This window comes from Peromyscus californicus, unplaced genomic scaffold (assembly GCF_007827085.1).
Source record: "Peromyscus californicus insignis strain IS unplaced genomic scaffold, ASM782708v3 Scaffold_9__1_contigs__length_137607984, whole genome shotgun sequence".
In the NCBI taxonomy this organism is placed as follows: Eukaryota; Metazoa; Chordata; class Mammalia; order Rodentia; family Cricetidae; genus Peromyscus; species Peromyscus californicus.
Genome location: NW_026294617.1, coordinates 68,763,751 through 68,788,634, shown reverse-complemented (window position 1 = coordinate 68,788,634; position 24,884 = coordinate 68,763,751). Strand labels below are relative to the sequence as shown.

The window sequence follows — 24,884 nt, the reverse complement described above, 5'->3', positions numbered from 1 at the left end:
CCCCGCCTTTCTCACCACTCAGGTTCCTTTCTGTCCTAGAAAAGGCCTAAAATAAGTAATTGCACTGACTTAGAAAATAACTGAAACTTTATGGCAACGTGCTGATGTCTCTCCTGGGGTTAGTACCTGAGTAATACCCCTTGAAAGTCCCCCAACCCCTGCACAATGGGGTCACTACCCCTCCGGGGCTGAGCTCCCTGATGGGTACCAGAGAACCATCTGTGGAGGCTGAGGGGGCTGTAGGTGAGACCCCAGGGTCTCCAGAAGAGAGCCCAAGGTCAAAGGTCTCCAGTCAGGATTCTGAATCCGGTGGCCGCCTCCTCACACCCGTCCTTGAAGCAGTTGCCTCCGGAATGGCTCAAAGTCCTCAGGCACTGTGTCTGAAGAGGGGAAATAAGTCACGTCAGAGGATGAGGGTTTCCCAGGGCACGGGTCAAGCTGCTCTCGGCCTAAAGCCTCACCGTTGCATCGATACTGGAGATTGGACCAAATGATGTTTTCTTGGGAGAAGCAGAATACACCGAGGCGCCCCCCTCGCATGGACGTGTCAATGATCACCCCAGAATCCGCCACTAGCTGGGGACCCTCATAGAGCTTCACCCTGTCCAGGATAGAGGTGTTGTTGGTGGGCCTGGTGCCACCATGTCCTGGGGTTTCGTGGGCTCCCCCCACCCTGTGCACACTAGTCCTGAGGGAGGGGAGGGAGGCCGAGGGGAGGGAGGGGTGCTTTTTCTCAGGCCTTGGGCCCCTAGCTCTTTGTCCGGCCCCTTTTGCATCTCAAAGCACCAGCACATTCCTAGCAAGGATTGGGTTGCTATGACAATGAGCACAAAGGGCTGGGGGTGAAGTCACCCGCTTCCCAGGCTCCAGTCCACACCCCCCCTTTATCCTCTGCCCTGGCGCCCCACCGCTCTAGCTACCTTAAAGAGAAACCAACTCAGCCCCCAGGCTCTTGGCCACAGGAAGTCCAGCTCCTAGGCAGATCCCTGTCCCTTCCCTTCTCAGGTCATTCTCACCAACTAGGGACACTTGTAGGAGGGAAAGATCAGGGTTGGGAACAAAACGCCAAACTGAGAGGCCCGTAAACTGCGGGCCTCAGTCTGCTCTTCTGTAAGCCATGGTCCCTTTCCAAAGTCAGCTGCTGCTGGAGCAAGTTCGGCACGCCTAAGGGGCTGGAAGCCCTGCGCTCTTCCACAGACTGCCTGGGGCCCAGAAGCTCCCAGAGAACCGAAAGGCATCTGGCTCAACACCTGGACTTAGAAGGGAAATTGGGTGCAAACGAACGGTGTGCCCAACACCACCTCCTCTGTGCTGAGATGGGAAATGGAAGGAACTGTCTGCAAACCCTACCCGTGGCACCAAGACATTCAGCAGAGGGAAGGTCACAGTGACTGAGTCCCTCCCTGCTAGCGAGAGGGCAGAGGAGGTTGGGGTCTCGCCCCACCCCCTCCCCCAGGGCTCAAACCCTTTCCATACCGAATGTAGCCAACTTGGGGGCGGTGGAGTAGCTGCCATCTATAAGATGTCTTGTCACGCCAACCCACATTTCTTGGATCAGTCCACAGCAGTCGTACCTGATCAGGGGTGTGGCCGGTATGCCACAGAGCATTTCGGAGGTGCTCACCTGGGCCAGATATTGATGTCACTGCCTGGGAGTTATTGACAAAGTCAGTGTGTCAACCACAGGACCAGGGTGAGGAGAGACAAAAGATGGTAAGAGCTGGTGAGAAAGGGAGTCAAAGGGATCCGGAGAATTCTCTGGAATCCCACATAGCTGATGTCCAGACACCATGTCTAGGTGAAATTTCCTAGTCAGGCAGTGGGGCCCCTAAGGTTGGACAGAAACAGCTTTAGCAAAGCCAGTGGGTTGGGGGAAATTGGGCAGCTGGGGTACCTTGAGCTGCAGCCCTGGTTGGGCCACTGCTCGGAAAGGCGTGGCCTGCCAGTAGGTCTGCTCCGTCTGTTTCCACATGACCACATAGAAGCGGCCACTGTCCTGGTAACTGAAGAGGAAACCTGCGTAGTCATCATCAGTGACCGTGTTCACATGGAAAGTGCCTTCAAAGTCCACACCATTGAAGGCTGTGTATCCTGGGGCGGCAGCGGGATAAACGTTAGGGCCATTTAAAGCTACTTGATCGCCCATGGTGGGGTGAGTATTGGGGGCAGAGATGCCTATTGTATGTAGGGCCAGAGACTTGAGGTAAGGCCCCGCCCATCCTCCCCATCTGGCTCTTTCCCTACCCTCTATAGGAGCCTTCCCTTTGGAGATTACTGGGTTGGATGTCCCTTACATACCAACTGCAAGACCTGGGTCACTGTTCATAGTCTGAACAATTTCCATGCCCTGGGGTTGTTAAGGAAAGAAAGAAAGAAAACAAAAAACAAAACAAAACAAAAAAGCCCTGATCCAGGTGCACAATGCCACCCAGGTACCAATAGGTCTGGTCCGACAGCACCTGCCCAGCCTACTGCCCCGCATACCTGATTGAGCACTACCCAGTTTGGATCAATCTGAGCATCACCCTCAGGATCCAGAACCACAGTCTGATAGGCCCGGAAGTCTGTGAGGGTAACTTCTGCACTTTCCGGACACACATCCAGAGGGTCAGCCACTGCATCATTGTCAAAGTCATCCTCACACACATCACCAACACCGTTGCCTGGGTGGAGTGAGGCTAGGTACTCAGGCCCTGCCCACTGTCACCACTGGGATTTTCCACTCCTGACCCCTCCCCACCCTCCCATCCCTCACTCCCTTCAGTTAGGCCTGAAGGAAGCCCATACCGGTTGAACCATCTCTGGGACCCCAGCCTTACCATCTGAGTCTTTCTGATTAGGGTTGGGTACCAGACGACAGTTATCAGGCCCAGGAGGCACATAGTCTGGGACACCGTCATTGTCATCATCCCCATCACATTCATCTCCAAGTCCATCGTTGTCTGAGTCCAGCTGAGAGCTATTTGGCAGCTGGGGACAGTTGTCCTTGGTGTCCTGATGTCCGTCTCCATCACTGCTCAGAGGAAAAAGCCACAAATACCAGCTGAAAATGTAGGTCCCATCTTTTCCTTATCTTCTGTGGGCGTTCTGGGGCCTGCCTACCCTCCAACCTTGTCCCCTCGCCACTATCCAGAGGAGATGAAAATCCAGCGGTAGGGGTGGAGGGTAGACTGTGAGAATGACCTCCTGCTTAGTGGGGGCAGTGAATTAAGGCTGCATCACAGAGGAGACCTTGGCTCTCTTGGCCCAGACCCTACCTGTCCTCATTGGTGTCACAGACATCCCCCACCAGGTCGCTGTCTGCATCTGTCTGAGAGAGGGGTCTGATCTCACCATCTCCCGAGAACTCCGGAGAGGGTGATCTCACCTCTTATTTAAGGGCCTCCCCCACCGAGCCCCCACCCTCCCTCACCCCCGACACTCCCCTGTACCTGGGTAGGATTGCTCATTTCCGGACAGCTGTCACAAGCGTCTCCCACTCCATCTTTGTCCCGGTCTGTCTGAAGTGGGTTGGGTACTTTAGGGCAATTGTCCAATCCGTTGGGGATGCCTGGTAGATCGAGATGTTAGAGAGAGAGGGCCGTTAGGAACTCCGCAGCGCCCTTCTCTGCTGGCGGAAGCCCGGAGCTTTATCAGGAAACCTGCCTGTCCCCATGTGGCTCGCTTACACCTTGTCTAACCCCCTCAAGTTCTCAGCCCAGGGTCTCCAAGCCGACTTCCCCAACTGCCACTGGCTTCCAGCCTCCTGGCCTCCCTATGGGTCTCCCAGCCGTCCCCTCGGCCCCAGGCCTGCACCGTCTCCGTCCACATCGTTGTCACAGGCATCTCCTTCCCCGTTGCCATCTGTGTCCTTCTGGTCATTGTTGGGGACATTGGGACAGTTGTCACAGGCATCTCCAAATGAGTCTGTGTCTGAATTCTGCTGGTCCTTGTTGGGGAACAGTCGGCAATTGTCCTGGGCAAGGAGGAGGAGAAGGGTCAGAAATCCCCACACTTCCTTTGTCCCCGCCCCCCCCCCCCCCAACCTCCATACGGTCCATCTTTTCTAGACACCAGGTACGGGGCTCCACAATTCATGTTGTAGAGACTTTTCCTGGGAAATTTATTGCCCAGGGCCGAGCAGAGACAGGATAATGGGATTCAGCAACAGAGACTATAACATGGAGAGAGCACAGGACTGAGAGGGGCCAGGCCTCCTTTGACTTGAGAGGTTGTTGTTGTTGTGGTTGTTGTGGTGGTTCTGTTGTTAGTGTGTTTTGAGACAAGGCCTCACTATGTAGCCTTTATTGGCCTGGAACGCAGCTATGTAGCCCAGGCTGGCCTTGAACTCACAGGTGCCCGCCTGCCTCCACCTCTGAGTACTGGGATTAAAGGCGTGCGCCCCCGTGCCTGGCCTGGTTCCTATTTCGTTTTCACTCGCCTCTGCCCTTTTTCTTACACGGACTTATTTATTTAGTGTATGTCTGTGGCACACAAGCACCACTGTGCCTATATGGAAGTCAGAGGACACCTGTAGCAAAAAATTCTCTCTTCCCACTCTGTGGGTTCCAGGGATCGAACTCAGGTCACCAGGCTTGGTGGCAGGTGCCTTTACCTGCTGAGCCATCACGCTGGCCTTGTTTGGTTTTGAGAGACAGGGTCTCATTCTGTAGCCCAGGCTGACCTCCATCTTGCAATGATCCTCCTGCCTCCATCTCCTAAGTGCTGGGATTACAAGCACATGCCACCGTTGCAACTCGACCTCAAAGTTCTTTTTTTTTTTTTTTTATGTTCATTTTTATTTTCTGTGTATGGGTGTTTTGCCTGAATACCTGTCTGTGCATCACATTCATGCAGTGCCTATGGAGGCCAGGAGTGGAACTGGAGCTACAGATGGTTGTGAGCCATCATGGGGGTGCTGGGAACTGATCCCGGGTATCCTGCAGGAGCAACACGTGCTCCTAACCACTGAGCCACCTCTCCATCCCCCATACCTCAACATTCTTGATGCCGTCCCCATCGGCATCATCGTCACACTGGTCCCCTACACCATCGTTGTCAGCATCTTCTTGCCCAGAGTTGGGTGTCAAAAGGCAATTGTCCTGAGGTTCAGAGGGAGGAAAAGGATGGGTGGGTTCTGGTGTGAGCCAGCCTGCGCCACCCCCAGCCCCCCTCCAGCTGGCCTTTGGCCCTGCACCTGCTTGCAGTGTTTGTTGTTATCCATGCAGGGAAGCGCCTGGTCCGGATAACCATCGATGTCTGTGTCAGGCCCACACACGTTCCCGTTCCCTGCCCAGCCCACGTTACACTAGGGGGAAGCACACAGTAGGCGTTAGCAGGCTGGCTTGGCATCACTGTGCCCTGCCCCACAGCTCTCCCTGCTCTGGGCTCTGTTCTCTCCACTGGTAAGTTCCCAGGCACAGGCTTCTCTCTTTTTCCTATGAAAGCATGCAGGTCAGTCCCTCTATATTTTCACTACATTACACATTTCTCCAGAACCTCTCCTTTCTCCTCCTGCTCCAGGTCTACATTACCTGGCAAGACACTGCACCATTGCGTTCAAAGAGACAGTGAGCGTGGACATGGCAGGGGCTGTGGGCTGGGCTGTGGCAGGTCCTTGCTGGGAGGCAGCCCTGGCTCTGGTTTCCCAGGAAACCCAGGCGGCAGGGACCACATTTGAATGACCCCTAAGAGTAGGGAGGTGGAGTTAGAAGGAAAGGACGGACTCACCCTGAGCCCTGGACTAACCTCATTCTGCCTGTGGCGTATAAGACGGGCACTTAGAACCACATCAGGTATATATATATATATATATATATATATATATATATATATATATATATATATATATATATATATCTCCTTTAGGTTCTCTTTCAAGGTAGATAACAGCTCCACTTTTCAGAGAAAGCCGAGGTTCAGAAAGATTAAATAACTTGCTAAAGGCCACATCTAGTAAAAGGCAGACCCTGGAAATCTCAGCCAGGTTCATGGGAACACTGGAGTAGCGCCCAAGCAGAGCAGGAAGAAACAGGAAATGTGAAGAGGGGGTTACGTGGCTCCCCTTCCCGAGTCATGGGCAGGGCAGGGCGTTCAGCTCACCACCGTGTTGGTGCAGATGGAATTTGGGTCACAGCCTCCATTGTTACCGTCATTACATTCATCAATGTCATTGCAGACCTAAAGGACAGAGTTGAGGCTGGGGCTTTGTGGGTCTAAACTGGCGTGTTTAGGCCCAAAGCCAGAGCTGATGTGGGACAGCCTCGTCTCATTGACCACAAAGCCACACAGACTACACGATCTGACCTGTTTACTGGCCCGTGCATAGTCGATGCCTACACCGGACACTCGGGTGCCCTTGTACCCTTGAGGGCAGGCCTCACAGTGGAAGCCAGGCATGGTGTTGATGCAGCTGGAGCCCGGGAAACAGGGGTCAGAGTGAGCACACTGGGGACCAAAAGAGAAGGCCGAAGTCAGGCATCGTCCCGGGAAAGTGAGGCAACCGCCTGTGATCCTAAAGCTCCGCTCCCGGTAGCCCTTCTGTAGCTCTCCCAGCCCAACCTCATGGTGCTCCTTTTCCCCTGGCTGGCCATCTCAGACCTCCCTACCTCTCCAGCAGCTCCTTCGCTGTCCCCTTCCCGTCTAGCCTGTGCCCTCTTCCTCCAGCCTGGCGTGGCTGGTCTCGACCTCCCCAAAACCCCTCTGCCTCTGCACAACTCTTACCCAACTTTTTGTACCCCGAGGGCTCCTCACCCCTCACCTCGTTGATGTCGTCGCAGTGGGTGCCATTGCCCTGCAGGCCAGGGGGGCAGGGCCCGCAGCGGTAGCCTGGGTACTCGTACACTTCCATGCAGTCCACACCTCTGAAGCAGGGGTTGGGGCTGCAGTGGGAACGCTGCTCGTGGAAACCTGGGAGGTGGATACAGTCAGAGCCACCCTCTAGGGTCCCTGCTCAGGTCGCCAGGAAGGAGAAGCCACAGACCGGGGAGCACAGCAGGGCCGTCTGGAGCCCCCCTCCACTCTCCCACTCACCGCACACCTGACACTCCATGATGGTGTTCCGGATGAGGGACATCTCCTTCACCTGATGAGTGAGTAGTAGTCAGCTCTCCACACCTGCCACCCCGCCCCCGAATCAGTAGCTTCCTTGGCCGGCCCCACCCAAACCTGGTCTCGGATGTCATCCCGGAGCTCCACTAGGATCCGGTTGAAGAGGGTGAGCTGGGTGACCAGTGCCTTGGTCTGCTCCCCTGTCAAGGTCCAGGGTACGGAGAGACTCAGAACTGGGGAGCCACTCTGGGCCCTCTTTGGACTGTAAGCCAGCTCTTGCCCCCAAAGTCCACACCACACCTTCAAACCCCACCCAGGACAGAGGACCGCCCTCGCCTCAACCACCTCTCCGTGGCTTACTCACCTAAAATGGATTGCAGCGCACTGGTCACTAGGGGAGAAGTGATAGCAGTCGGGTGAGCTGCTGAGGAGGGGGGCGGGGGTGGGGGGGTGGGGGGAGGGAGGGTCTGGGGTAGGGACGGGAGTGAAACCTCTGAGGAAGTGTTGCGGAGTACGAGGGCAGAGGTGCTACACCACACAGCCTCACGCACAGTAGACAAGCACTCTTCCCTCGGCCCTGTACTCAGCGAGCACAGCCCTTTCCGCTGGGCTAAAGGCCACCTAGGCATTGCCTCAAAGGGAGTCAAAAACCCCAATCTTGGATCCCAGGCATGGTCCGTAGCAGGAGGACTCCAAGCGAGAAGCCATCCAAGGGCCCTAGTACATTCCATTTCAAACCCCTTTCCCAAGCTGCCACTTGAAGAACCCTTGGAAGCCTCTGGGAGAAGTGGGTGTTTGCTTAGGTAAGAGCCTCTGAGCATCCTTGTCAGAGCAGGGTGAGAGGCCTTGCTTGGCTGGAGGTGCCGCCCACTGGTAGGTGACAGGGGCCAAGAGGGACTACAAACACCTTGAGACAAGCTCGTCAGTCGGCTGTCATGTTACTCCCTCACCCCCAGAGTTCCTCAGAGTCACGGGCCTGCTAGACGGTTTTATTTTTCTGACCCACACCTCCTCCACATGAGGTCATGAAGCCAGGGGTGAAAGATTTGGAGTTACGGGGCCCAAAGCCTCAGGAATGGGCAAGATAAAGGAATGGGTATTACGTGGGCAGAAGCAGAAAGGGTAGGAGTCCGTTACCTGCACTGTGAATGGACTCATCTCCCTGGAATGGACATTCACTCAGGGCTCCTACCCGAGCCATGGATCCACCTACAATAATTTTCATCGACTCCACAAAGCCCTAAAGGGTCAGCAAGTAGGGAGGGGGTGTCTAGCAGCTCCCGGTTACAGACCACCTTCTCCAGACCAGAGGCTCCGCCCCTCACCTGCATCCGCAGATAAGCCTTCTGTCCAGTTCTAATCTCCAGGCCGCTGACCTCCGCTGGAGGGATGGGGGCCAGTGCTGGGAGGCCAGCGTGTTGGTCGCCCAATTTACAGTCCACGTACAGCTGCAGGCCAGGGCTGGGTCGGGACGGTCCTCGGAGCCGCAGGAGAGCCGTGTGTGTGCGCCCATCAGCCAGGCCTGCTTGCTGTAGGTTCACTGCGTGGACTTTGCCATCTTCCCGCTGGTACCGCACCAGTACTGCCCAGGAGTGGAGGTCAGTGTGGGCGCCAGCCCCCATCCCATGTCCCAGTTGACTTGGATCATTTCTAGATACCACCTCCCCCACCCACTGGCCGTCTGTCTCTGTTTGGTTGTTTTTGGAGACAGGGTTTCTTTGTGTAGCCCTGGAACTCATTCTTTACCCCAGGCTGGCCTTGAACTCAGAGATCCACCTGCCTCTGCCTCCTGAGTGCTGGGACTAAAGGCATGTGCCACCACAGCTCAGCTAGATATCACATCTCTCTCTCTCTCTCTCTCTCTCTCTCTCCCCCCTTTTTCTTTTTGAGGCAGGGTTTCTCTGTAGCTCTGGCTGTCCTGGAACTTGCTTTGTAGATCAGACTGGCCTCGAACTCACAGAGATCCACCTCCCTCTGCCTCCTGAGTGCTAGAATTAAAGGCATGCGCCACCAACGCCTGGCTGATGCCACATCTCTTAAGGCTAACCCCTAAGTTGTATATGTATTTCTCAACACCTTGTATGTAACAGGTGCACAATAAATGCTTTCGAATTGGCCTTAGATGAGGACCTTATTCTCAGTGCCTCAGATAACTATCCTCTCCCAAAGTGACAGCTCGATCTGTACCCACTGAACGTTAACAAAAGTCTACTACTGTTGGGACACAGAGATGGCTCACTCTCCCTGTGAGTGTACCAACATACAACCTGCCATCCATCCCTACCAACACCAGGCCTTACTCTCTGGGTCCCTCCATCCCAGGTGTCCCTAGAAGTCAAGGAGAACAGAGAGGCACCTGGGAGTGGGGACAGGGGACTGCTCGGGGCCACTGACTCAGGAGAGGCACCTGGGAGTGGGGACAGGGGACTGCTCGGGGCCACTGACTCAGGAGAGGAGATGCCCACCAGTCACCTTTGTTACTCTTGCCCACAACAGAGGCCTCTAGCCATCGTGTGTTGTCTTGCCGAGAGTAGACACCAAAGAGGACACCACCTTGCTTTGGGGGGAGGCGGAATGTGGACAAGAGGTAGATGTCCCCAGCAGTGAGTAAAGCTGTCCGGATCTTCTCTGCCACGGCTACCATCTGCCGGGACTCGCCCATAGTCAGCAGGTCAATTACTGGCCAGGTAGGGATTATCGAAATCAAAGAAGGGAATTAGTGTGAAGGCCTGCCCTCCTCTTTTTTTTTTTTTTTTTTTTTTTCGAGACAGGATTTCTCTGTGTAGCTTTGCGCCTTTCCTGGATCTCGCTCTGTAGACCAGGCTGGCCTCGAACTCACAAAGATCTGCCTGGCTCTGCCTCCCGAGTGCTTTTTTTTTTTTTTTTGGTTGTGCCCTCCTCCTTGAACCCTCGGGGGTGAAGCATCCCACTTTATCCTCCACCTGCCTTGGGACAGCCTAAATCGCCTCCTCAAAACTCACTAGGGGTGGTGGTACGTGCCTGTAATCTGAGAGGCTGAGAGGGCTACCTCAAGCTAGCAGCCAGCCTCAGCTACACAGAGCAGGCTACAAGACCCCATCTATAAAAACAAAAACCTCAACCCTTTTTGTTAACGGGGAACAGAGACGATCCCTCCCCGCACTTTCTGCTGCTTTCAAAGCCTTGGAACCTAGAGGCTTAGAGCCCACTCAGAAATACCAAAGCTACCCCACAAACTTCGTATGTCCCACCAGGTGGCGCAAGGGAGACATTGCTGAGCAGAGACTGGAGTGGCACCTGGTGCCCACAGCTCAGAAACCAGAGGTGGGTTTAGCTCACTTCCACCCGTGGTGCCGATCCTCCCGTCCTAGGGGCTCATCACATGTGTCTAGATAAGAACAGCTGTCCGGGCCCTGACCCTCCCACCCCTGTTTAGCGCCCCCGCTCCAACACCTCTCCTGGGAATGTAGGACCCAGAGCCTCTGCCTCTGCCTCCTGTGTCCTGGCCAATCTGTGGTTTCCCCTCCAGCCAGTAAAGAATCTTTGTGTCATCTCCTCCAACTACCTCTGCTCCACCACCCATGGGCCCATCCCACCACCAGACCTCCGGGAGAGCTCAAGCCGCTCAATCCCCACCCCCACCCTATCTTTTAGCAGCCAAGCGCCAGGATAAAGGGGAGACCAAGCCCAGGGTCCCACATAGTGCAACCACCGTCCATCAGGCTGCTTCCCCAGACTGTCCTGCTGATGCACTGACACTTAGTCATGCAGTCCTGGCATCCAGATCCTGAGTCCACCCTGGTCTCCACGCCTGACACGGGGTCAGTCTCCACTCACCCACCACTCTGGTGCCCACTCCTCCCACATTATCACCAACTCTTTACTCTTCCGAGTGTAACTTTTCTCTCCAACCCAATTTCAGGACTCCTCCCTCTGTCCTCAAACCCACATGTGGTCTGCTATTTGGCTGGGGGCAAAAGAAAGGAGACAAAGAGATGTCAAAGAGGATGGATGCAGGCTTACCCTGAAGGTCCTGACTGGCACATGCGTAAGAGCAGAGGAGAAGAGCCAGGGCCCCCCAAAGTTCCGGCTTCTCCATGCCGCTTAGCCGGTTCACTACCCCTGGCAGGCAGGCGACTGGGAGGGAAAAAGACTAGGCGGAGAGCAGGAGCGGGAGGGGGGCGGAGGGACTGAGGAGCGAGCTGGGGGGGGGGGCAGCAGGCGGGTAAGGGGGGGCTGAAACAAAGAGCTGCCAATCACCTCTGAGGCATCACCAGCTCCAGGAACCAGGGGCACGGGGAGTCCTGGAGCCTTCCTTGCCTCCTGCTCCTCCATAACTGTCCCCTCTCCCAGATGCCTCCCTTGACTCTGACATCTGGTTCTTGGGGGCTTTCAACTTAAAAGCGCTACCAAATGCTACTGTTCTCTGGAAGCCGCGCTCGGAGAGGGCCGAAAGCCCTGCCACGGGCTTTCCAGGCAGTTGACGGACAAGGATAGCAAGGGGCTTGGCCGACGCTAGCTTGCTGCAGTACCCAGAGGATGCCCGTGACATGAGGCTAATCGCTGTGGCACGGCAAATACTTTTTATTACGGTGTGCTGGGTCCCTGACACGCGCCCATTCCTCCATTTCCTCCGACTCTTGGGAGGAATGGAAGTCTGCAAGCGAGCGTCGGGAACTGGTCAGTGAGGTCGACACGAAGGAATCAGGAACAGGGAAAACCGCACCAGGGGCTGGAGCAGGAAACCAGGGCAGGCAGGGGCGAGGATGGGGGTCGGTGCACACGGGGTGCCCGGGGTGACCCGGAGGGGAGCTTCGGGGGGGGGGGGGAACCAGGACGTCTCGGCTCGAAGGCCGCAGCCCGCGAGCCGCACCTCCCCTGCCCCCACCCGGGCCCCCGCCGCCGGGCCTCCGCGGCGGCGCCGCCACCGCCCCTGTTTTGTTTCCATGGCGACAGGCGGCGCGAGGTCCGCTCCAAACATAACGCGCTGTGGAAAACATGCGGCTCGGGGGACCCCCCCGCAACCTCCGCTCGGGGCCGAGACCCGAGGGGGCCCGGGGCTGCCGGGGCCACGTGAAGTTTGACAAGTGCCCCCAGGGCCCGACGAGCCGCACCAGAGGGCCCTCGCCCAAGCCCTCCGCGTCGACGGCGGTTCGCGGCTGCTCTCGGCACTGGCGCCGCGACTCTCCCCGGCGCGCCTGGATGGCGGCCCTGTGCCCCGGCCGGGGCCGCCTCAGGATGAGCCCGCGGCCGCGCGCCTCCGAAGCCCGAGGCCCCACCTCCGGCCGCGCCGCTGCCGCTCAGGCCGCGAAACACGGCGCCTCCCCAGGGGCCCCCCCGCAACCCCAACCCCCCGGGGCCCAAGAGACGGCGGCCGGGGGCGGCACCCGGCCGGGGAAGGCGGGCACTTCTGGGGAGGTGCTTCCGGGTCAGAGGGTGTGCAAGATGGCGGCGCCCATGGAGCTCTTCTGCTGGTCAGGGGGCTGGGGGCTCCCGTCGGTGGACCTGGACAGTCTGGCCGTGCTGGTGAGCGATGATGCCGACGTCCTCTGCTACGCCCCGGAGGCCCGGGGACGGGGCCCGAACTTTGCCGGGAGCCCAGGCGCGAGCGCACTGAGAGAAACTGAGGCAATCAAAGGCCGCCGTGGGCTCAGTGACTTAAGCTCCGATTCCCCTAGGACAGGTTTCGTGTAGCGCTGGAAGTTGGTCTGATCAGGGTTTTAGGAGATGGGTTTTAGACCTTGCTTATCCGTGTATTAGCTGTGTGACCTTGGGGTGTTGTGGACAATCCCAGTAGGCTTAGGCTTGGCATTTCTGCCCCCTCAGCCCCCTTCACCCTCCTTTTCCACTACGAGTTTTTTTGAGTCTGGTTTTCGTAGACCAGAGAGCCCACAGCCGGACTGTAGGAAAGGCTTTGGAACTAGACAGATTTGCTTCACTTCGCTCGACTTCTTCGGGATTATACAAGCGTTTATCATGCTTCTTACAGATGTCAAACATTGCCTTGCAGTAAGATTTTGAGCCCCCCACCCCCATATCGAAGTTGTTTACAGAAAGGCAGACATGTAAGCAGATAATAAAATGCTCAGGAATATGATGTAGAAGTAGGAACAGAGCACAGAGACTGCCAGAGTTAAGTCAGCACTCCCAGGAGGAGGGACATTAGGAAAAACTTAAAGAATAGGGTTTACCATGTAGATGGCAGAAGGAGGTAGATTGTCCTAACTGTGATTGTGGCTATGGACACGTGAACACTTCCCGAATCTCTGAGTCCCGTTTGTCCATTGGTAAATGGGAATGGCTCCCTCCTTCCACCTCTCCTCTTGGTATAAAAGTGCTAAGTGTAGCTTGTGGCACATAATGTACGTTGCGAAGCCATGTCCTGGCCTCTCTACCTTCTGCTTCCTTCCCTGCAGACCTATACCAGATTCACAGGTGCTCCACTGAAGGTCCATAAGATCAGCAACCCTTGGCAGAGCCCTTCAGGTATACAGTGTCCCTGCGAGAAAGGGGAGGAGCAGGAGGCAGGGATGGGATGCAGATAAGCGTGAGTAGGCAAGCGAGGAGCTTGTGGACATACTTCTTTCTCCATATCAGGAACTCTGCCTGCCCTTCGAACCAGTAGTGGAGAGGTCATCTCATCACCACAGAAGATCATCACCCATCTTCGAAAAGAGGTAGGTGGCCCGAGAGGGGGCTGACAAGGAGGGAAATCCAGCCCATTCAGTGCCGTGTTTACTGAACACCACACACACACACAGGGCAAGCAAGATGAGGGTGATCCAGAGCACCAAGGAGCAGAATGAAGAAGACAGTGTGGCCGTCATACGCCATTGGCCAGAGAGTAAACCTAGAGGGCTGGGCAGACGGACAAATCCAATTTCTTATGAATGCTGGGCAGGGAGGGAGAGAAAGAGAGGCTGATGATGCAAGGAGAATGGACCAGTAGAGAGTAGCAGTCAGCTTTGGGGAGGCCCTGACAAGTGGGACCGGAAAGGAATGTCTATAAAAATAGTCATGGAAGTACATGCATATAACCCCAGCAGTTGGTAGAGGCAGGATGATCAGAAATGTGTTGTTGTTGTTTCGAGACAGGGTTTCTCTGTGTAGTTTTGGTGCCTGTCCTGGATCTCGCTCTGTAGACCAGGCTGGCCTTGAACTCACAGAGATCTGCCTGGCTCTGCCTCCCCAATGCTGGGATTAAAGGTGTGCGCCACCACCACCCAGCATGATGAGAAATTTAAAATCATCCTTGGCTATATAATGTGTTGGAGGGCAACCTGGGATACATGAGACCTTGGCTCAAAAAGAGAAAAAGTCAGGTGTGGCAGTGAACACCTTTCATCCCAGCACTTGGAAGACAGAGGCAGGCAAATCTCTGTGTATTGAGGGTCAGCCTGAACTATATAATGAGTTCCAGGCCAGCCAGGGATAGATACTGAGACCCTGTGAAAGAAAGAAAAGGGTAAGGGTCAGGGGAGGGAGAGAGAGATAGGAAAGAAGGGATTTCTAAGGATTGTATCTTTTTTTTTTTTAATTCATTTATTATGTATACAAGCTTCTGCCTGCATGTATGCCTGCAGGCCAGAAGAGGGCAACAGATCTCATTATAGGTGGTTGTAAGCCGCCTTGTGGTTGCTGGGAATTGAACTCAGAACCTTTTTGAAGAGCGGCCAGTGCTCTTAACCTCTGAGCCATCTCTCCAGCCCCCTAAGGATTGTATCTTATTTCAGGGGCAAGTGCTGCTGGCTGGAGGATTCAGGGGAGACAAAGCTCAGTGCTGGGCTGTAATTTGAAAGAGAATTACAAGAGACTGGGAGGCCTTAGTTCTGTTCTTCTGACATTGATTGTGATGTAGGATAAGTAATTTAACTTTTCAAAGCAATAAACTTTCAGGGCGATGGTGGCGCACACCTTTAATCCCAGCACTCGGGAGGCAGAGGCAGGCGGATCTCTGTGAGTTCAAGGCCAGCCTGGTCTACAGATCGAGCTGCAGGACAGCCAGAGCTACACAGAGAAACCCTGTCTCAAAAAAGACAACAAACTTGTTTATGTTTTTAAACATTTATTTATCTTGTGTTGGGGGTGGATGTGCACACATGCTGTGGCATACTTGGGGATGTCAGAGGACAGCTTGCTGGAATAAATCCTGTCCTTCCACTATATGGGCTCTTGGGATGGGACTCATGTCATCAAGCTTGATAGTATGTACATTTACCTGCTGAACCATCTCACCACCAAAACTCTTGACTTGTAAAACTAGGGGGCTTAGCCAGCATGCTTTAAGAGGTCTGGGATCCATGGTGTTGTCCCACGAGGAAACACACCGTCAGAAACGGGATCCTTTTTCTCATTCCTACTTTCCAGGGAGCTGGGAGAGTAATGGAAGCTTAGAGGCCTGGAGAAATAGAATCCAGATCAAAGCCAAAGTTCCTGGCAAGACCTGGGTTACTGCCGTGATTCCTTGCATATAAACACAGCCTTTTCAGTTTCCAAAGTGTTTTTTCCTAAATTATTGCCAAAGCCAGCCACATCGAGAGAAAAGGATTCCTATCTCATTCCATAAAGGAGAAACTGAGGTTCGGGGAAGTTTAAGAATCATGCTCCAGAGGTGATGTGGGGACAAAGCTTTCTTAGCACGTGGAGGGAGATCCTAAGGAACAGACTGAGGCCTGGAAAGGTAGGCCACAGGAAGAGATAAGAACACTGGTGGGATATATGTGCAGTGACGGCACACAGGCTTTGGAGTGAAGTAGAAGAAATAGCCAAGAGCTCGCTCATGAGAGACAAGCTGAGGTGGGGTGGCTGGGCATACATTTACTGGGTTCAAGGCGGGTAAGGGTGGTGCCCCCCAGTTTCTGAGTCTCAGGCTGAGGCCCAGCCCGCAGTGGAGCTCCGCTTTGCCGGCTCTGTGGTGTCTGGAAGTCACTGTTAGAAAGTTGCTGACAGTGGGCACATTGCCAGCTTTCCGTGGAAACTCTGGGAGCTGCTCCCACTTTGCGGCCAGGCCTTCTTTCCTCCCCCCAGTGGGTGCAGGACCTTGACAGCCAGTGGGCTCCAAAGCCCAGGCTTTCTGCCAACAGCAACAGGCCACTGGCTGGGCTGAGGCGAGGAGGCCTCACAAGGAAAAGCTCCCTATTCTACCTCCACTATGCTCAGAGGCCTGTGCTGGTGCTGAGGGGGAGCGGGGGAGGTGCCATCTCTGCCCGAGTCCTTCAGCATCACCTCAGGAACATTTCTTCCACAGAAGTATAATGCTGATTATGACCTGTCAGCTCGGCAAGGAGCGGATACCCTAGCCTTCATGTCTCTGTTGGAGGAGAAACTACTCCCTGTGCTCGTGAGTACGCCCAGCTTCGCATTCACAGCCTGTGAGAGAGGGCAGACATGCCTCGGAGCAGCATGGGACTTAGACTCCCACCTGGGATAGGCAGGTGCACAGGCTCAGAGTTTCTCTCCCTTTCTGTCTGCCCGATCCAGATACATACTTTCTGGATAGATGCCAAGAACTATGTGGAAGTGACCCGGAAGTGGTATGCAGAGGCTATGCCCTTTCCCCTCAACTTCTTCCTGCCAGGCCGCATGCAGCGCCAGTACATGGAGCGGCTGCAGCTGCTGTGTGGCGAGCACAAGCCAGAGAACGAGGAAGAACTAGAGAAGGAGGTAGCATTGGAACAAATGAGATGAACCCCAAAGATGATGGCTAAGAATGAGTGTCCACGGTACGATGTGTCAGCTCCCCCAAACACACTCCTTGTGTCCTTCCCTACAGCTGTATCAGGAGGCTCGGGAGTGCTTAACCCTTCTCTCCCAACGTCTGGGCCCTCAGAAGTTCTTCTTTGGCGATGCGTGAGTCTAACTCAAGGGGAACGAATGGATGTTTAAAGAAAACACAGGTTCAGGTGTCAAAGCCTGAGCTGGGGTGTGAACAAGAAGTTCTTAGGACAGACACTGACTGGTGACGGGGCTGTGTGTGGGGCTAGAAGCTCCTTGGTGGTACAGGAGGGTGGGATGGGAGAGCAGCCAGGCACAGGAGGAGACTGTTGGGCTGTGGGCCACTCAATGTGTCCTTTATGCAGCCCTGGGATAGAGAGCGCTTCATTCAGGGCCAGGCTGGCGCCACCTGGGGAAAACTCCCCTTACCAAATCCAGAGCTAGGTGTCCTGCCCTTCCCCTGGTGACCGCTTGCTGCCCAGAGCCTACTCCGCCAAAGCAGACTTTCCCTCTCGCTCCACGCTGACCTCTGCACAGCTGTTCACTTCCATCGCACCCTGTTCTGTCTCTGCAGCCCTGCCTCCCTGGATGCCTTTGTTTTCAGCCATTTGGCCCTGCTGCTGCAGGCAAAGCTGCCCAGTGGGAAGCTGCAGGCCCACCTTCATGGGCTGCACAACCTCTGTGTCTACTGTACGCACATCCTTAGCCTCTACTTCCCCCGCGATGGAGGTCAGGAGCGGATGGGGAGAATGGGCTGGGGTCCAAGGGCTGGGGTCTGCCTCCCTTGCCCACTTTCCTTCCTTGCCCCGTAGCTGAGGTGCCACCTCCACGCCAGACACCAGCAGCCCCTGAGACCGAGGAGGAGCCCTACCGGCGCCGGAACCAGATTCTGTCTGTGCTGGCAGGGCTGGCAGCCATGGTGGGCTATGCCTTGCTCAGTGGCATCGTTTCTATCCAGCGGGCAACCCCTGCTCGGGCCCCAAGCACCCGAGCCTTGGGTATGGCTGAGGAAGATGAAGAGGAATGATGTGTTCATGCTCTTAGGACTGATTTTTCTACTGTCATGCATTCCAGTGCCCCATTGTTGGAGCAGCCAAAAATGGGGTGCTCTCCTTAGAATAAAGCTGTTCACACTGAGTCAAACATTTTCTTCTTTGTGGGGCTGCCATTTTCCTAGCTGCTGCAATAAGAATGCTTAGGTATAGCCGGGCGGTGGTGGCGCACACTTTTAATCCCAGCACTTGGGAGGCAGAGGCAGGCAGATCTTTGTGAGTTCAAGGCCAGCCTGGTCTACAGAGCAAGATCCAGGAAAGGCGCTAAGCTACACAGAGAAACTCTTTACAAAACAAAAAAACAAACAAACAAAATGCTTAGGTGTAGGCCTACCCACTAACAGCTGGGCTCTAGAACTGCTTCAGTCCTGTTGCTGACTTGTATTGCTTCTCTGCATAGATCCAACTTCCCAAGTCATCCCCATCCCTAGCTTGTGTTTCACAGACAGTGAACTCACCCTAGACCTAGGCCCAGTTTCCACATGCAACTAGTACGTGGCGCACACTTTCCAAGCATGGGAAATTGTGAGGACACGAGGCCTCCACCCCAGCACATACTAGACGGGAGAGTAAGACCCCCCCCAACAATTGCCCCTGCACCAGGGTCACTGTGAGGCCCCCAGGCCCTGCTGTGCCTTCTTTAGTCACAAGACAGCACATGAGCTAACTCCCTTTAATGTCCGTGCTAAGCCCAGTGCCTGCTCAGGATCTGCTCCGTCACTGGCGACGCCACAGGTAAGTGTGGATGGAGTAGCCAGGTGAGATGGTCTCCAGGAAGCCCAGGTCAGGATCACTGATGGTAAGAGGGACATCCTTAGAGGAGCTGGAGAGAAGAAAAGCGGAGAATCAACCTGCTGTGGCCAACCACCCAACGCTGCTCAGGCCCAGACCTGCCCTTGCACCCAGCTTACCGGTTTAACACGACCACAACTGCAGAGCCGTCAGGGCGTATCAGTGCCACTGTGTCCAAGTCATTCTTCTCACTGGCCACCAACCCCACTCTCTGGGATCCCTCAGGAATGAACTTGCTGAATGTGAAGACAGGCATCATCAGGGACTCTACCCCTGAGGGCACTGTCCCATCAAGCTTTCCCCAGCATCATCCCTGCTCACGAGACCAATCAAAGCTGCCTGGGGATGTGCAACTATAGTCCCAGCTATGTGGGAGACCTGGACAGGGGAAGAGGAAATGACGGGCTTTCCTGGGCAACAGTCAAGACTGTCAACTCTAGGCCTCAGCTGTGCTCCTGGGCCTTAGCCTGTTCTCCTGCATCACGACTCTTGGCATCAGTCATCCAGGGCTTATCGTGGCTCTGATGCCACCTAGTCACTTCCTGCCTCCATGGTGCAATAGAGGAGGAGTGTGCCCCTCCTAGGTTGCCACCCTGAACACCTTCCTGCTCCTTCATGATACAGGATGATGTAAGCCTGATACAGATGATAGGCCTCATGTGGAATGGGGATGCCCACCCTTTACTCACCTGAAGTGGCCGAGATGGTAGAACATGGGCTGTTTGTAAAACGTGTCTTTCGGGATGTCTACAATAATGGGGCTATCGACAAAGTTGCGGACCCAGTTGGGCCCTCCTTCAGGATTCAGGGCAAGGTTCCAGTCAGTCCATCCAGCTACGTGGTAAAGGAGGTTCTAGAAGCAAGGGTAAGCGTTCAAAGTGGGTATCCCCAGAGAAGAAAGGTAAAAAGATCACACAAGGGGGTTCAGGGTAAGGGTGGCTTGTTCCTTTGAAGGTGTGCTCAGTATCTGAGAAGGGGATTGCGAAGATGGAGGCATCTCGGAGCTGAGAAGTCTGAGGCAGATATGACTGCCTAGGCCCCAAACATGAAGAGAAAGAGTAATGGCATATACAAGCTATGAAAAAAAAAGATAATTATGGCATCCCACAGTTGCCCCAAAGAGTAAGCTGCCAAGCCAGCTGAGAAGGAAGGCCTGTTTGCCTTTATGAGATTAGAAAAGGGTCTCAGGTGGTCTGTTGTAGGAAAGGGAGACGGGCGGCGTACCGTAATGATGCTGTGACTGTACTGCATCCCTCGATCCCAGGAGCCCAACCGGACACTCTGTTCCCAGAACTTGGAGCCCACACAGGCCTCTGAAGCAAAGAGCATTGTGTTGGGGAACAAGCGGTGTGTCTCCCCTAAAGTGGCTTTGGCTGGAGCCAGAAAATCCATGTACCAGTGTACAGCAATGCCGTGCACATACTTCGCGGCCTCTGGGTCTGACAGCACCTGCACAGAGGAGGAGGGAGCATCGGAAAGGGGCCCTGGCCACCGGTCCTGCAGAGGGTCGGACAGGAGCTACATGTCCTGAGAAGTGGTGGTCAGATGGGAGAACTGGAAGTTAAAATGACAATCGGGGATTCACAGGGACCTGCAAGTCCAGGGACAGTAGTGCCTGGGCAGCCAGATCCAGCCTGGGCTGTTCCAGGAGTCTTTGGAGCTGGTAAAGTACTTGCCATGCAGCTGAGGACCTGTGTTCGATCTCCAGCACCACATCCACGCAAGGCCCTACGAACCTAGGACTGGGTAGGTAGGAACAGGTGGATCCCTGGAGCTCAGGGGCTGGCAAACCTGCCTAATTGGTGAGAGACTCAGTCTCAAAGACTAAAACAAAGCAAAGAACACACCAAACTCAGCTGCTCTTGGTGAATTGTCATTTAAGGCTCACATCTACCCCTACAAATACATAAAAAAGGATTGAGAGGCTGGGTAGAGTGGTATGTACCTTTAATCCCAGCACTCGGGAGACAGAGGCAAGTAGATCTCTATGAGTTCAAGGCCACTTGGTTTACAGAGTTCCAGGCCAACTAGAGCTATATAGTGACATCCTGTCTCAAAATAAATAAATAAATTAAAAAAAAAAAAAAAGCCAGGTGGTGGTGACGCACGCCTATAATCCCAGTATGTAAGAGGCAGGAGGATGATCACAACTTCAAGGTCTGCCTGGCGTATATAGCAAGACCCTATCTCAACCCTGGGACAGGTAAGGTATCCTAAAATTGTAGCCAGTCATTTTGGATGGTAACTTGGGGTCCCCTGGGGCACGCTGGGAAGTTCTGGACCTTACCACCTGTGCCCAGCGGGGCAGCAGCAAGCGCTGATCATCCAGCATGAATAGCTTGACGTCATGAGAACTGTTGGTGAGCGCTGGCCCTAGGTCACGGGCAATGAAGTCTCTCTGATGTTCAGCAGTGAAGCCCAGGCACTGGAAGGGGTACCCAGTTATGAGCCCTGCAGTAGGCTCATTCTCCACAGTCACTGCCCAGAATTTTATCTTGTACCTAGCATAAGCATCCAGAAACCTGGGAAGAGAGAAAGGGAGTGCGTGATCAAGGGCAAGAAAGTGGATCAAGACATTGGGAACAGGTGAGACTGACAACGTGAAAGCCACCAAACGTAGAAAGATGAGCTGAGATGTAAATCTAGAAGTGGAGTGGGCCAAGGGGAAGGATGTAGACCAAGGTGTCCAAAAGGGAGGTTGGTACAGACCCCACAGCCCCAGTGATCCCTTACTTGACAAAGTAATTGGCCCAGGTCCAGTGATAGATATCCCCTGGCTGACCCTTGAGTGACCCTTTCCCATTCACTGCTCCATTTGTCTTGAGCCAAGTAGGTGATGTCCAGGGACTGGCAAAGAGTGAGATGGGGCGTGGGGACATCTTCAGAGCTCGGTGAATCAGGGGTATCTGGAGACAGAAGTCGTGAAGAGAGAGACACCCAGAATTGGAACACAAACTAGCCCAACCAGTGCATCAGGTCCAACCACCAACTCCCACCCTCCTACCCCCAGGTCATAGGCTGCAGGAGAAGGTTCTATAGGATGGGCAGAAAGCTCTAACCTGGACCTTCCCAGCCCTCAGACAGCACCACCAGTGCCCACCTTGAGCTTGGTGTCTTCTTCTGGGAGGCTGAAGTTGGATAGCTGGAAGTCATTAGGGGTGTCAGCATAGGTGTAGATACGGATGGAGAAGTCACAGCTGGCCATGGGTACCCGGATGATGTTGTATTCAATTCCTGCAGAAAAGGATGGCCAAGATAGGGACATCTGAGTCAACAGAGTATGGAGCTGAGTGTGGTGGCACCATGACTGTAATCCCATCCCTCTGGAGGCAGAGCCTGCCAGATCCATGTGAGCAGGCCAGCCAGGCCTAAAAGGTAAGACCCTGCATAAAAAAAAAAAAAGTATGGGCTTTAGTCACGTGTTAGTCTTCTACACATCAGTACATGTCAGACCCTATGTCTCATTCAATAGGGTCCCTTCTCCAGAGGGAACCCAGGGTCTAGGTGTAGAATTGTGGAAACCAGAAGCTGAGTGAAAAACAAGCCCCGCCAGGCGGTGGTGGTGCACACCTTTAATCCCAGCACTCGGGAGGCAGAGGCCGGCGAATCGCTGTGAGTTCGAGGCCAGCCTGGGCTACCAAGTGAGTTCCAGGAAAGGCGCAAAGCTACACAGAGAAACCCTGTCTCGAAAAACAAAAAAAATAAAAAAATAAAAATAAAAAAATAAAATAAAATAAAATAAAAAGAAAGAAAGAAAAACAAGGCCCTTCTGAGCAGTTTCCAAAGGCACTTAACAGAATACTGAAAAGGTGAGGCAGAAACACTTGGGGGCGTGTGCTTGTAATCCCAGTGCTTGGGAGACCAAGTCAGGAGAGTTTGAGGCCAGCCATGCCTATGTAGACTGTTCTAGACAAGCCTGATCTACAGAAAGAAACGGAGGGAAGGGACAGAAGGGAAGAGGAAAGAGAGAGAGGCAGGATGAGGATCCAGCTCAGGTGGAAAGAGCATGCTAAGAACGCATGAAGCTCCAAGTTTGAGCTCCAGCACCGAGTAAACTGCGTGTGATGACACACCTCTGTAGTCCAGCACTCAGGAGACAGAGGCAGGAGGGTCAGAAGTTCAAAGTCATCACTGACTACATAGTGAATTTGAATCTGGAATACATGAGACCGGCTCGGAGAGGGATAGAGAGGGGAAGGGAGAAGAGAAAGAAGGGAGGAGGCAAATGTCAGGGGAAAACATGAAGGTCAGAGTGAAAAGGCTGGCAGGATGGCTCAGTGGTAAAGCCCGAGGACCTGATTCAATCCCCATGATCCACCTGATGGAAGGAGACAACGGACACCGGGAAACTGTTCCCTGACCTCAACACCCCCACACAGCACACACAATAAATAATAACAAGGAATAGAAATTAAAATTTAAGCCGGGCGGTGGTGGCGCACGCCTTTAATCCCAGCACTCGGGAGGCAGAGGCAGGCGGATCTCTGTGAGTTCGAGGCCAGCCTGGTCTACAGTGCGAGATCCAGGAAAGGCGCAAAGCTACACAGAGAAACCCTGTCTCAAAAAACAAAAAAAATAAAAAAAGAAATTAAAATTTATACCCTGAAGCCAGGGTATAAAAAAGGTATCAATTATTCTGTGTACTCTCGTCCTGCCCTTCCTCACCTTCACTAGAGAAGTATGATTTGAGCAGCAGGTCCTGGGTGGACGGTGACAGGGCAAGGATGTTGAGGGCAGTGGCATCTGTCATCGCTCCTCCAAATCCTTTCACTTTCTGGAACTTCTCTTCTGGCTGCAAGGTCAGCAGCAGCCCTGGGAACACCGTGGGGAAAGAAAGGGAGTAATTGGTGTACAGAGGAGAACAGACTGATAACTGTGTGACCTGGAGCCAGAGAACCCAGCCAGGCTTAGAGTGAGAGATAAAGTGGTTACCTGTGCCGGTGCGATTGGCCTGGATGGACCCAACACTCTGCTCCATCCGACGTCCGCTTCGAGTGCTCTCATAGCGGCTGAAGGCGCCAGCAGCAGGTAGGGTCAGGGGGTCAAGAGAATCACAGTATGTGGCATTGCAGACACAGACCACCGAGCTGTAGCCAAAGCTTTTAGGGATGCAGGGTCGGGCACCTAGAAGGCAGGGGCACGAGCAGAGGCAAGCATCAAAGTGGGTGGTCGAGGGGCGTGGGTATGCCAGTTCAGGAGAGTGAATAACTTAAAAAAAAACAACCAACCCTCTCTGTGCTCCCAGCCCATCGTGTCTCAGGCACTCGAAAGGAGTTATACAGCCTTCATTGAAAGTTTGCCACCGGAGTGGAAGGTTTCCAAAGGACTGTGGGGCAGAGGAAACGCCCATGCTGCCATCCCCTCCTCGACTCACTTACCATATGCCCATGATACTGCCTGAAGTAGGAAGAAACCTGTGAGCCAGGCAGCCATGACACCTACCCCGCCCAGGGTCTGAGACGCTCCTGAGAACAGAATGAGGAGTGAGTAGAAGGTAAGCCCCTTTCTCCCCCGTGACCGCTCTCCAGGCCAGGCTTTAGCCGCCTGTGGCTGCCCACAGCATAGTCTCCCGTCTTTCTTAGTGACCAGACAATGCCCAGAGATACTGCATGTGTTCCTCTGCAGCCACTGCTAGGGAGTTTTCTGCCCTTCCCAAAGAGGACTCTCTTCACTCTTTTCCCCATTGATTTCAACCTTCAGCCCTTCCTCTATCTGTGCCTTACTCAAAAAGCCATGATGGCCTGATTAAAAAAAGAAAAATCAGCCATTCGTTGAATTCTGTAGTCTGGATGAGCAGATTTCCAGAAGCAAGGCTGACATGGCAAACTGCAGCCCTGCCTGCTTACCTTGTCAGAAGATCTTGAAGACGTGAGCCCCTCAGGGTCGATGAATGCGGAGACTATGAGTAAAAACAGGGATGCAGACGGGTACCATAGCTATAGGAACCCGACTAGCACAGCAAGTTAATTCCGGCTTAAAGGGGAGGGCAAAGTCATGTGATGACTGAGACAGTCACGTGATACAGGAAGTGAAGCAATTGAAGCCATGTTTGTAATGGGCAGCTGGGTCCTTCCAGGCTGTTCATTCATTACATACCCTGTGACACTCTGGGAGGCTTATGTGGTTGGCAGCTTTAGGAAGAGGCTTAGAACAAGGATTTGTGTGGAGAGCTGAGTAGAGGCTTCCTCTATTTCCAAGACAGAGGGGATGTCTAGCCTCCAAGGGCCCCTGTACTCACATGCACATACCCACACATAGATATACATAACATAATTAAAAGAGAGAAAGAAAGAAAGAAAGAAAGAAAGAAAGAAAGAA

General features: G+C 54.1%; 3 protein-coding genes across 5 annotated transcripts; 1 reads left to right on the top strand and 2 right to left on the bottom strand.

Annotated features, from left to right (window-relative positions):
- Nucleotides 1-69: 69 nt before the first annotated feature.
- On the bottom strand, nt 70-11,753 carry Thbs3 (thrombospondin 3). Of its 3 annotated transcripts, XM_052731917.1 has the most exons (23): nt 11,032-11,753; nt 9,502-9,708; nt 8,355-8,611; nt 8,167-8,269; nt 7,394-7,420; nt 7,147-7,229; nt 7,012-7,063; nt 6,740-6,888; nt 6,286-6,426; nt 6,082-6,159; nt 5,514-5,666; nt 5,177-5,287; nt 4,974-5,081; nt 3,796-3,955; nt 3,432-3,550; nt 3,258-3,310; nt 2,820-3,013; nt 2,485-2,663; nt 2,299-2,347; nt 1,895-2,091; nt 1,477-1,649; nt 462-601; nt 70-380 (listed from the first exon to the last, which is right to left on the bottom strand). In XM_052731917.1, exons 1-23 carry the CDS (start codon nt 11,105-11,107, stop codon nt 322-324), a joined length of 2,868 nt encoding a protein of 955 aa, XP_052587877.1. In that variant the 5' UTR covers nt 11,108-11,753; the 3' UTR covers nt 70-321. The 3 variants fall into 3 exon arrangements, with proteins under 3 accessions (XP_052587877.1, XP_052587879.1, XP_052587878.1); XM_052731919.1 differs by lacking the exon at nt 7,147-7,229 and having other exon boundaries at nt 7,019-7,063; XM_052731918.1 differs by lacking the exon at nt 7,394-7,420.
- Nucleotides 11,754-11,881: 128 nt separating this feature from the next.
- Nucleotides 11,882-17,859, top strand: Mtx1 (metaxin 1). The gene is made up of 8 exons (XM_052731928.1): nt 11,882-12,534; nt 13,425-13,494; nt 13,606-13,685; nt 16,256-16,348; nt 16,489-16,671; nt 16,781-16,857; nt 17,297-17,451; nt 17,535-17,859. The coding sequence occupies exons 1-8, from the start codon at nt 12,007-12,009 to the stop codon at nt 17,747-17,749; spliced, it is 1,401 nt and encodes a 466-aa protein (XP_052587888.1). The 5' UTR covers nt 11,882-12,006; the 3' UTR covers nt 17,750-17,859.
- Nucleotides 17,860-18,433: 574 nt separating this feature from the next.
- Gba1 (glucosylceramidase beta 1) lies at nt 18,434-24,545 on the bottom strand. The gene is made up of 11 exons (XM_052731927.1): nt 24,413-24,545; nt 23,945-24,031; nt 23,499-23,690; nt 23,232-23,378; nt 21,667-21,800; nt 21,300-21,472; nt 20,854-21,088; nt 19,791-20,015; nt 19,256-19,419; nt 18,686-18,802; nt 18,434-18,597 (listed from the first exon to the last, which is right to left on the bottom strand). Exons 2-11 carry the CDS (start codon nt 23,997-23,999, stop codon nt 18,492-18,494), a joined length of 1,548 nt encoding a protein of 515 aa, XP_052587887.1. The 5' UTR covers nt 24,000-24,031; nt 24,413-24,545; the 3' UTR covers nt 18,434-18,491.
- Between the last annotated feature and the right edge of the window lie 339 nt (nt 24,546-24,884).

Bases quoted from the DNA above. Each gene is read 5' to 3' on its own strand.
- Thbs3 (XM_052731917.1), bottom strand. From the start codon at position 11,107: ATGGAGAAGCCGGAACTTTGGGGGGCCCTGGCTCTTCTCCTCTGCTCT. The intron at 7,230-7,393 runs GTGAGTAAGCCA...GGACCTTGACAG, and splicing joins TGCGCTGCAATCCATTTTAG to GGGAGCAGACCAAGGCACTG. The intron at 2,092-2,298 runs GTATGTAAGGGA...CTGCCGCCCCAG, and splicing joins TGACCCAGGTCTTGCAGTTG to GATACACAGCCTTCAATGGT.
- Mtx1 (XM_052731928.1), top strand. From the start codon at position 12,007: ATGCGGCTCGGGGGACCCCCCCGCAACCTCCGCTCGGGGCCGAGACCC. The intron at 13,495-13,605 runs GTATACAGTGTC...TCTCCATATCAG, and splicing joins CCCTTGGCAGAGCCCTTCAG to GAACTCTGCCTGCCCTTCGA. The intron at 16,858-17,296 runs GTGAGTCTAACT...CTGTCTCTGCAG, and splicing joins AAGTTCTTCTTTGGCGATGC to CCCTGCCTCCCTGGATGCCT.
- Gba1 (XM_052731927.1), bottom strand. From the start codon at position 23,999: ATGGCTGCCTGGCTCACAGGTTTCTTCCTACTTCAGGCAGTATCATGG. The intron at 21,801-23,231 runs GTGAGGAAGGGC...CCTTTTCTGCAG, and splicing joins ATCATACTTCTCTAGTGAAG to GAATTGAATACAACATCATC. The intron at 18,598-18,685 runs GTAAGCTGGGTG...TCTTCTCTCCAG, and splicing joins GTTGTGGTCGTGTTAAACCG to CTCCTCTAAGGATGTCCCTC.